At 37.8% G+C, this 12,142-nt stretch overlaps 1 protein-coding gene across 1 annotated transcript in view; it reads right to left on the minus strand.

The window, feature by feature from the left end:
- LOC121146452 (probable ATP-dependent RNA helicase DDX60) overlaps positions 1-12,142 on the minus strand; it is a 79,175-nt gene that overhangs the window by 34,854 nt on the left and 32,179 nt on the right. The window contains exons 19-25 of the mRNA XM_040965845.1: positions 11,978-12,073; positions 7,669-7,784; positions 6,440-6,579; positions 6,235-6,344; positions 4,798-4,902; positions 4,152-4,280; positions 2,657-2,781 (exon numbers count right to left, since the gene is read on the minus strand). Coding sequence (XP_040821779.1) covers positions 2,657-2,781; positions 4,152-4,280; positions 4,798-4,902; positions 6,235-6,344; positions 6,440-6,579; positions 7,669-7,784; positions 11,978-12,073 — 821 coding nt within the window. The remainder of the gene's footprint in view (positions 1-2,656; positions 2,782-4,151; positions 4,281-4,797; positions 4,903-6,234; positions 6,345-6,439; positions 6,580-7,668; positions 7,785-11,977; positions 12,074-12,142) is intronic.

Below are 12,142 nucleotides of genomic sequence, written 5' to 3' on the forward strand. Positions count from 1 at the left end.
TAAAAAGTAAGAAACAATTTTATTGTAATATTCCAAATTTCTAAATGCAAGCTTTTATTTGTCATTATTACATTAAACAGACATCATCAATGGTGATTTATTACTGGATGTGTGTTTGAATATGAACAAGTTTCATTAGGTTTTACCACCTGGGATTGGCTTCTTTCACTGATCATAATGGTCTCTAGGTGGGACTATTTTGATGCAAATGATTGAATTTCATTGTTTTTAATGACAGCATTATTCTGTAGAGTAGCTTTCTACAATTGTCTATACCTACAATGTCATGATACACTTAAATAGCAGAATGATGGACTTGTGACTGTTGCTGAAGGATTGTACTATTGTTATATAGGCATATGATATAATATAATATAATATAATATAATATAATATAATATAATATAATATAATATAAAAATAGTTACAGGGAGATGGGAGGAGGAGGGTAGAAGGGGAAATCCCTGAGCCTAAGGAAATGTATTATGAAAAATAAAGAAATACACATATAATAAAATAAAAAATTATGTACTCATAAAAAACCATAAGGATGTCATAAAGCTGTCATTGGAATGTCATAACCAATCATGATTTTATAAACACATTCTGATGTCATCAAGTGGGATGTGGTGTAATCCAGAATGGTAAAATCATAAACTGACAATACTAATGGTAATGTCATAGTGAACTGTAATACCATAAAGCTATCATAATGGCATCAAAATCAAGTTGTAGGGCCCGGCACGGTGGCACTGTGGTTAAGGTCCTCGCCTTGCACGCCCAGGATCCCATATGGGCGCCGGTTCTATCCCGGCGGCCCTGCTTCCCTTCTGGCTCCCTGCCTGTGGCCTGGGAAAGCAGTTGAGGATGGCCCAAAGCCTTGGGACCCTGCACCCGCGTGGGAGACCCGGAAGAGGCTCCTGGCTTCGGATCGGCATAGCATTGGCTGTTGCGCTCACTTGGGAAGTGAATCATTGGACGGAAGATCTTCCTCTCTGTCTCTCCTCTCTGTCTCTCCTCTCTGCCTTTCCAATTAAAAAAATAATAATAAAAATAAATCTTTAAAAAAAAATCAAGTTGTATATCCTAAATCACTGCATTATAGTAATTAAGTTTGTCATTATAAATAACCATTTTACTCCTGTAAAATTATTGTGATTCCATAATTAGTTTACAATAAGCCACCATTCTGATATTATAGTCAAACATTGTGATATTAAAGTCAATTGTGCAGACATACAACCATATCAATCTCATAAACCTAATATCGTGATCTTCATAATTATATCATAATTCACCATTGTATTTTCATTAAAAACATTGTAATGTCACCAAATTAAAAAAAAATTAGCACTTGAGTGAAATACTATGCTTTCATCTATGTAAAGCTTCTGTAGTGTAAGTGTAAATAGAAACTATCTAAAGTAAATTATGTATTCTGTTCTGATCCCTATGTTTTGTTTGTTTCAAATATTTATTTATTTATTTATTCATTTATTTGAAGATCAGAATGACAGATAGGGGAAGAGACCAAGGGAGAGGTCTTCCATCTGCTGATTCAGTCCCAAATTAGTCTAAAGTAGCCTGGCTGAGCCAGGAGCCAGGTTGTTTCAGATCTCCCACCTGGGCAGCAGGACCCAAACACTTAAACCATTCTCCATTGCTCTTAACAGGCCATCAGCAGAGAGCTGGATTGGAAGTGGAGCAGCCTGGACACAAGCCAGAGCACATGTGGGATGCCAGCTTTGCAAGTAGTGGCTCTACTTGACACACCACAAATCTGGCAACCAGATATGTTTTTAAGGTTAATCCAGGCAATGGAATGTTAATCCACTTGATAAATTATCCATTGGTGTAAAACTGGACTATTCTGTTATATTATTTGTAAAATATTTATTTGCTTTTATTAGCAAGGCAGATTTACAGAGTAAAGGAGAGACAGATAGAAGGATCTTCTATCTGTTGGTACACTCCCCAGGTGTTCTCAATGACCAGGAGCTTCTTGTGGGTCTCCCATGCAAATGCAGGATCCCAAGACTTTGGGCCATCCTCAACTGCTTTCCCAGGCCATGCGCAGAGAACTGGATGGGAAGTAGAGCAGCTGGGACATTAACTGGCACCTATCTGGTATCCCGGCACATGCAAGGTGAGGACCTTAGCCACTAGGCTATATTGCCAGGCCTCTCTGTTCAACTTTAAAATATTTTTAGAGTACAACATTTAAAATGCAGCAATTACCTATAACTCCTATTTCTTATTAGTATAAACTTGAAGTAATAAAACAATATTCTGTCATGTTGTAATAGCGTTTTAATTTTATGTGGGATACTTGCCTGTTTATACATGCAACTTGTCTGACAAACATCCTAGGTATGTATTGAAAGAAGACCTAACTTTTTTTAAAAACAGTGTATAGCACACAGAAAACAAAAAATGCAGTAGCAAACTAAAATATGAGTTAATTTTTAATAGTATAAGTAGGATATTTAAGAAAAACTGAACTACAAAGACAACTTTAAAAAAAAAAAAACCTATGCATTTGAAAAAGAAATGAGCAACAAAAACAGCAATTAATACTATAACCCACCACATCTTACAGGAATGCAAATACAGAATACAAACTGTAATACAAATTATAAACAAAACAAAAACTTACAAAAAAAATAATGCAGGTAACTTGTCCATCTCCCGTAGCTTCTCAACAAGAACTGGAAACAGATTGTCTATGTTGTTTGTGCTAACATTCGCATGGGGATGGAGATTTCTCAGCACCATTTCGGCCTGAAAGAGTGTTCAAAAAACACTTAAATTCTGATTTATTATTTTTATTAAGATACTTTCAACATTAGATGATCTATGTTTCTGTGGTTCTTTAACATTGTCCTTGAAAGTGTATCATAGAATCAGCCCTTAGAGACTACTAAAAATATTTTGCTAAAGAACAAAATGTAGTAGCACTAATACAATGTAACAGATGATTTTTTAAGACAGCCTAAGTCAAGAAAACAACTGTTCACAAATTGGTGCTGGTTCTTCCCTGGCAGCACAAAGGGCAGCAGGCAGGGTTTGGGCAGGGAGGTGATGGTGAACCAGTCTCTCTGTACTGACCCTACTGATTTTTCCATGTGGGAAAATTATTTTCAAACACATTTTTCATTATTATTATTTTTTTTTTTTAGGAAACACAGACACAGACACACACACACACACACACACACACACCAACAAACGCGTAAGTTCTTTCAGTCTTTTTTTTTAAATAGGAACAATTAAAGTATACTTGGGAAAAATACATCATTAAAGAGTCTAATACAAACTACTCCTAAAAAATAAGAAATCACCATCTGTGACTTTAAAGCACAGTTCAAATCATTAAGACTGGACCTGGTTCAATAGCCTAGTGACTAAATCCTCGCCATGCATGCACTGGTATTCTTTATAGACACTGGCTCATATTCCAGCTTCTCCACTTCCCATCCAGCTCCCTGCCTGTGGCCAGGGAAAGCAGTCAAGGACGGCCCAAAGCCTTGGGACCCTGAAACTGCGTGGCACTGGCAATTGTGGCCACATGGGGAGTGAACCAGCATAGTGAGGATCTTTCTCTGTCTCTTTTTTTGTCTGTAAATCTGCCTTTCCAATAATAATAAATCTTTGAAAAAAAGCATAAAGACCATCAAGTTGCTCAAAGTATGCATAATTTAAATGACTGAATTTCAGTCTTTACGTCACAAACAATGACCACAATTAAAAGTAAACATCATAAAAAATATTTCAAGAAAAAAAATCCCCATGCAATGTTTTCAAAGATCCAAAGTATATGAGTCTGCCTAAGCTTCTAGACCCTTGTAGCAGGATCGGGGCACTGTAAGTCTGTCCCTGTGGACAGTGAACCCTTTGTTTTTGGTTGTTACAGCATCCAGGAACAACCAGCCACCATATGTCTTAGGAAACACTGAGGATAAGACAAAGATCTCTTTCCTTTGTTTCTTTATATTTTATCTTAGGATCACAAGACTCCATGTTCAATTTACAATTCTAAGATGAAAATTGAAGATTAAGTAAACAGGAAATGGTATTAACTAAATGACACAACTGAAAACAATATAGAATATGGAATATTTTCCCCAAAACACAAAATCTAGGAAAACTACCTTCTTTATGTTGCCATCTGTAACCCAAGTTCTTAATTCTTCCTTTAAGCTCTCTTCGTATTTTCTGGCATCCAGCTTTTTAATGACTAATTTATTCTTAAAATAAATGAAGTTCTCTGGGCATAATTCCTTGAAAACAGAGGCCACAGAATTAAATATCATGCAAGACAAATCCAAACATGACTCCTAATGGCATCTCTCATCAACAGAACCATTGTTATGAACTCTTGAGGAGAGAGATGTATGAAGCTGTTTTCATCTCCCCGTAAAACTATTAGGTTAGATGAACTCATGAAAGCAAAGGACACAGACTAACAAAGTGGAAAATGAAAACAGCAAGAACCACGTTCAGAAAGAATGCAAGTATAATGGCATACAAGCCAACAGTGTGAAGAAATTAAAATATGATATTTTTAGACAAATTTAAAGAAATATTATTGAAATTAAACCACAATTTAAAACCCATTAATAGAAAATAAAAGTGCTAGAAAGAAGAAAGTATGAGAACAATTTTGCTTTGGTAGTATCTACTAATTATTTTGAAAGATCAGAGGCAAGAGATTAGAAAGGGGGAAATTTTGTCTTAATATTACTGTTACTATTACTTATAAGAATCGCAGCATTAATTTCCATAATTATTTTTTACCTGAGCCTTGGGCCAGCTGTCCCATGTTTGAAACATGATGTCGTAGAGCTGGACACTTTCTCGAGGTGAAAGGGAAAGATCAGAAGGGAATCCGTATCTTTCAATCTATGTTTAAAACAAATTGAATCAATATTGTTTTGATTTTATCATGTCTTCACCTTGCCACAAGGTTGCTATCATGAACCCAAAAATATTAAAAAGAGTTGAACTAAAATGTTCAAGTGCTGATGGCTCAAAATACTAACAAGTTATGGTCCACAAGTGTTTCTGAATGATTAAAGCATGAACAAAATCTCTTAATTTCCACCTAAAATAGGTTTCATGTTAATTCCCATGATCTTCCAAAGGGTGTAATTTTCTTTTTTTATTTAAGATTTATTATATTTTTATTGGAAAGGCAGATATACAGAAACAGGAGAGACAGAGAGAATAATCTTCTGTCCATTAATTCACTCCCCAAGTACTACAAATTGCTGCAGTTGAGCAGATCTGAAGCTCGGAACCAGGAGCTTCTTTTGCATCTCCCATGTGGTTGCAGGATTCCAAGGCTTTGGGGCATCTATTGCTTTCCCAGGGCATAATCAAGGAGCTGGATAGGAAGTAGAGTTGCTGGGACATAAACCGGCACCCATATGAGATCCTGTGTTTTCAAGGCTACTTGAGCCATCACATGCTGGACCCTGCATGTGATTTTCTATGAATTGTCTTATAATTCCAGTAAGAGTACTAGAAGCTGAAGGATTATGAGTTTAGACAAGATCAGACAACTCTACCCTATAATAAAAAGTGAAATTTGATTTAATTATGAGTGAGTTGTACCATGCCTTCATAAAGAGGGAAAATCTATGCATCAGTATACCGTGATGTTGCTTTTGCAATCCACATTGTCCCTGATGCCATAGAACATGGTAAGCATGGATCCAGGCTGGGCAGAAAGCGACAGCTATTTTTGAGGGTCTTCCTGGGCAGAGAGGTCTCCAGGAGTCAGCAGCAGTTGCTAATGGCAAAGGCCAAACATTTCTGCTCTGACCTGAAACAAGCTACACACAGATTGAAGGTGATCCCTCACTGCAAATGGATCAAAGCCAGCTCACTTGTCCTTTCCCATCCTTTCTCTGGAAAATGCAATTTATTGCATTTTTAACTTGCCACTCTGTTCTGTTATTAATTTTAGCTATACTGAACAAGATCAGGATATAGAAGGTCTACAAATGTCTTATCATTGCTACGTAAGGAAATGTCTTATGTAACTACTTGCTACATATTCTACTGTCAGTGAGAAATAGAACATTCCTTTTTCAATGAAGATAAAATGAAGATAATTAAAATATCAGCTGTAAAGCACTGGGTATCTCTGATAAGAATCAATTAGGCAGGTTTAAAATTATTTATACAAGCAATTTATATCAGGACAAATATGGCTAAAGTATTGCTTACATGATCTGTTGTTAGCGCAGCACATGGGTGAAAATGTTTAAAGTCAATGTCATCTTGATTAATTGAGCAAATATACTTCTCTAAATCATTGTATCTCTCTCCATAGAGCACTAAAAATGAGGAGCACAAAGTTCAAATTGATGAAAATGCAATGATGTAAGTTCAAAGGAAAAGATAATATGTATTATACATGTATCAAACATACCGAGTCTAACTTTATATGATTGTCTGACTCTCAAGTAATGTTTGGGGTAACTGGTAGGATGACCATCTTTTTTCAAAGAGCTGTTTTTCTGTATGATGGCATCTTCTTGTCTCCAGTATTGTTTAACTGACTGAAGCCACCTGAAGAAATAAATTTACATACTTTAGGCATAGCATGGAACTCATCCCTAGGAAGTTGAATAGTGTAAGCAAAGATCATCTCAGGTACCTTAAAAATCTATGCTTAAGGGAACTAGCTCCAGTGCCCAGCCACCTGAGAATGGATTCCAGCCTCTTTCCTGAAAGTCATGGTTCTGGGCTGAATCACTCAATCTTTTTTTTTTTTTTAAGATTTATTTTTATTATTTTTCTATTGGAAAGGCGGATATACAGAGAGGAGAGACAGAGAAGAGAGACAGAGAGGAAGATCTTCCGTCCGATGATTCACTCCCCAAGTGAGCACAACGGCCGATCCGAAGCCAGGAGCCTCTTCCGGGTCTCCCACGCGGGTGCAGGGTCCCAAAGCCTTGGGCCATCCTTGACTGCTTTCCCAGACCACAGGCAGGGAGCTGGATGGGAAGCGAGACTGCCGGGCATGCAAGGCGAGGACCTTAACCACTGCGCCACCGCGCCGGGCCCGAATCACTCAATCTTTCTGTGCCTCACTTTCCATATTTTACAATGAATACCAGTAGTATTTGAAATGCTGTGGTACACTACTCCAGTAAATCACAAAGAGTTTCAGGTATTGAAAATGCATTCTCATAAAAGCAAAGCACTTAGAACCGTACCTGACATATTATGCTGTTATAATTGTTAGTAGCAGGCAAATATCAATCCCAAAGACAAATTAATATGGGCTGTTTATCTTGGGAGCAACTGTACAAACTGAGACCATGGTTATCAGGGTGCAAGGCTGAGTGTTTCTGGGTATGTTTTAGCTTTTATTTGCTGGTGAAAATTTTAAAAAACCACAGACCTGACATTTCTGATGTAATATTTTGGGGGAGATATTTCCTATCCAATTGCAGGACTGAGTATGGGAGTGCTTGATTTCCCATTCCCAAAGAATGTGGCTTTGCTCAACACCTGCTGACAGGTGCTCACGAGAACCAAAAATAAGTCATAAAGTTTACTTGCAAGTTAGGAAACCCTTCAGAAGCCATGCAGAGAGTATGAAATGCGAAGACCCAAGAGGTAAACATGTTCAAACTGAAACCCAGTTCATACGCAGTGAGATGCTCAGGGTTACTGATGGTAGCAGAAAGAGCCAGAAAAGGACATCTGATCATGACAAGGAGATGCTCCCAGATTTCTGCTCCAATTTCTCCACCAAGACAATGGACCTATTAAAGAAAAAATATTTTCCTCAGTTGAAAAGTAGAGGAAAAAAAGAAAGAAAATGAGAATGGAAATCATCATATATACTTTCCAATAATCTTTAATTGACTAAGGTAAAATAAAGGAAAAACCCATGAGATAAAAAATTTAGCATCTGAATTTGCTTCCAATAGTAGCAACGCTCCTTAGTTTAAAAAATTCTTTTCCAATATATATATTTCTGGTCAGAACTACGCCAACCAAGTCACCACCACAACTCAGTTGTCCTAACATAATATCCTCCTTACTGCTATGCTTCCGTTTTCTCATACCTTTCTACATTCTTCAGAAGATAAATGAGATCAAGTCATATCCGCAATAGGATTCCTTCAGTGTATAGCACACTGCTCATGGAACAAAGTATAATCTCGTTGATGGGATGCACAATGCATAACATAATTTGGCCCCTGCTGACTCTCCAGCTTCATCTTGGGCCATGGCGGCCATGAGTCTTTCCTTTGCTCCCTGAACACACAACCTTGCCACCCTGACCTTTGACATTATTGGTCCCACTGCTCAGAATACACATACTGTTTCTCATCCAACCTATCAAGTTCAACTTAATGTCACTCTATAAAAGAAACTTTTCCAGCCATCCATTTCAGGGTTGTCATCCTACTAGCTGTGACAATTTCCTCTCTCTTTTCATAGTAATGGCTTGGTATGCTCATTTATGCTTGCTTGCTTAATTCCCCTTTTTTGATGGAACTGTAACCTTAGACCAGGGTATTCCTAGCACTGGCAGAAAGCCTAGCACTGAAGAGGCTCCCCTTCAATATCTGCTGAATGAACAGAGATCTTTTGATCAAACCGAAGTAAAATCAGAAAAGATTCTCAAATGTAATTGTCATTAAAAAGCCTAAATAATGACAATTGGCAGTCAATTGAAAAAAGACTACCATATATACGAAACCATATGACTTCGTTTTATATACATAACTACAGAAATTTATATATATACATACAACCACTTGGTTACTATATATTATATATAACCAACTATGTAATATATCATAAATGTAATAAAACAAAATATGCAAGTATTTGTGTTATATGTTTATTTATAGAATATAATTTATATTGATATAATATAAAACAAATATAAAATACCATTCAATAGATATGAAATACTTATTATATAAATGTCATATTTCATTATAGGTTATATAATGTATTTTTATATATTAAACATATATATTGTATTTATACATTATACATCAAATATATAACATACGTATGGCCTTATTATACTATAAAATAACCATCAGGTTTTATTCTGGTTAGGTAAGAAATCACTCTGCCATTTTGAAGAAAATGACGCTGCTGTATGATGTATGAGTCATTGAAGAATTTAATGAGAAAGAGTTTTGAAGAGAAGAAACTGAAAAAAAATCAGAATCATGAGATACAGTTTCTGCTGATCTTTGCTGGTGAGATATGTCTCCTGCAGGCAACAAATAGATGGGTTTTGTTTTTCAATCTAGTTTACTAATGTATGACCTTTGATTGCTGAGTTTAATCCATTTACATTCAGGGCGGATATGAAAGGGTGGTAATTTTTAAAAAAAGATTTATTTGTTTTTACTGGAAAGTCAGATATATAGAGAGAGGAGGAAAGACAGAGAGGAAGATCTTTCGTTCGATGATTCATTCCCCAAGCAACTGCAATGGAGGAGTTGCACAAATCTGAAAACAGGAGCCAGGAGCTCCTCCAGGTCTCTTGCAGGGTCCCAAGGCTTTGAGCCGTCCTCGACTGTTTCCCAGGCCACAAGCAGGGAGTTGGATGGGAAGTTGGGCTGCCGGGATATGAATTTGTGTGCATACGGGATCTTGGAACATGCAAGGTGAGGACTTTAGCCACCAGGCCGCCACGCTGGGCCCATAAGGGTGGTAATTTTGTCCTGTCATTTTAGCAATGGATTGTTCATTGGTTTAGTCTTCTGTTGTTATTTTACTGGGATATTCTTCGCATTTGCCTTTGTTTTTCATGGGTGGTATTACTCTTCTATGTAATGAGAACATCTTTAAGTATCATTTGTAGGGCAGTATGTTTGGAAGAGGCATATTCTTTTAATTTTTCCTTACTGTGGAAGAATTTTATTTCATTTTGAAAGACACAGGAAAACTTTGGTGGGTATGTTATTCTGGGCCGACAACTTTTACTTCTAAAATCTAGAATATGTTGCTCCATTCTCTTCTGGCCTGTAGAGTTTCTTGCCTGAGGTCTCCTATGAGTCTGATTTCTCTACATGTCAACTGGTTTTTTTCATGTGCATATTTAAAGATCTTTTCCTTATATTTGACTGAAGAGAGCTTGATTATCATGTGTCGTGCTGAGGATCACTTTTGGTCAAGCCTGTTGGGAGTTCTGTACCCCTCCTGGATGTTGTTTCCCAATTTTTTCTCCAGATTAGGGAAATTTTCCTTTATTATTTCATTAAATGTATTCTTAAATCCAGCTCTCTTTCTGCATCTTCTGGGACTCCCATAACTCTTATATTTGGCCTTTTAATAGTGTCTTTGAATTCTTGAATACTTGTTTTAGCTTGACACAGCTCTGCTTCCAGCTTTTGGTTTGTTTCCCCGTGGTGACAAGGAAATATCTTCTAATTCTGAGATTCTTTTTTTCTACTTCATTCATTCTATTTTGGAGACTCTGCACTGTACTTTTAATTTGCTCCACTATATTCTTCATTTCTGATTTATCAGTTTTCATCTGACTTATTTCCTGTATGACATATCCCTTAAATTTCTTGAATGCCTACATTAGGTGCTTCTCGTTGTTAATAAGAAGCTTTATAACAAGTGTTTTGAATTCTGTATCTCCCATTTTCTTGATGTCTTCCTCAGCTAACTATAAGGTTGGCAATAGCTTTTGCTCTTTTGCTGGGGGATACAGTAATATACATTGTGTATTTTCTCTTCTTTTGTCCTTGGTCATTGTACTTCTGGTTAGCAGAGTCTTCTTGGGGCAGGTTTCTAAGCTCTGTCACCCACGGGTCTACAGTTCGATTTTACTTACTGCAGTTGGTACGTGGCTCTTTGTTTGCAGTAACTTGTGCCACTCCCTCCAGCAAGTCCAGGTCTGGATTCTTATGTTAGATTTCGACCACAGTCGCTGTAGCCCCAGCTCTTGGCTCATTAGTCTCCACCTCCTGTGATACTGCAACATTGTCTGTACAACCTTTCTCCCACTTCTGGTTGGAGCAGGTCCCAGGATTAGGGAGACACCAGGTATCCTATATAGCTAGGTTGTTCTTGGTGCTGATCTTGGTGGAACCTGTTGGCATTTATGTATGAGGGACACACAGACCTATTTTGACCCTTATGATGCAATGCACTGAGCTCAGTGAGTTCATTCCCAGCTTAGCACGTGTGCAGCTCACTGTTGTCCCTGTAGTCTTAAAGCTTTTGCCAAACTGTACAAAATGGCACCTGATGTGCCACTACCAGAGTTCTTGATCTGCTGGCCATAGGTCTGAGGGCTACTAGGGCCTGTTTTGGGTGGAACCTGTAGGATGCCATGTTGTTGCAGTTCACAGAGCCAGAAATGAGTTCACTCCCAGCTCAGTGCATGCTCAGCACTGTCCCATAGCCTTTGCCTCCTTAAACAAAATGGTGCCCAATTCAGCTCTAGGGGATGGAGTGGGCTGTGAAATCAATCTTGTTCCCACACTGCGCATCTGGGACCTGGTACTCTATGTCTGCTCCTGGTCAAATCAAACAGACCAGCAGGATGGACAGTTCTTTGTCTGGGTTCACCTCCTGAGCTCCTGGTGAATGCCCCGAGTGGAGTTATGGCTGCTGGTGCAGTTCAGATGCCACTCGCTTAAAGCTGCACTAGAGAGTGAGACTTGATTTTGAAATCCCTGTCCATGCAAAGTTATGTTGTGGTACTTGAATTCTACTCCACCTGAAACACTAATCTCTACTGAAAGGTTCCTCTCCCATACAGGGCTGTGTAGATGAGTGCATCAACATATGCTACTGAGTCACAGCAGGAAAAGGAAACCAAAAGACCCATGACCATGTACTTCAGAAACTTCAGAAGGTAATGCCTCCCCATATGTACTCCACCTGATGGAACAGATGCCATAAAGCAGCTCCATTACAGTGTTTGTGTATGCTAGGAAACTTGCCCAAACAGTAACAAACATACCTCATCAAATATAACATATTGGATCCTTTTCACCCACTTTTGACGATGAGGAGATAGCAGCAGAATTTCAAAGCAGGCAGGCACCGTAATAAGAACCTGAAAATAAAAATGGTGCATGAACTAAGATGTTGAGCACTTTATATGTGCTGTCATTGTTCTAAGACT

This window comes from Ochotona curzoniae, unplaced genomic scaffold (genome assembly GCF_017591425.1).
Source record: "Ochotona curzoniae isolate NIBS_2020 unplaced genomic scaffold, NIBS_Ocur_1.0 scaffold_4505, whole genome shotgun sequence".
Taxonomy (NCBI): domain Eukaryota; kingdom Metazoa; phylum Chordata; class Mammalia; order Lagomorpha; family Ochotonidae; genus Ochotona; species Ochotona curzoniae.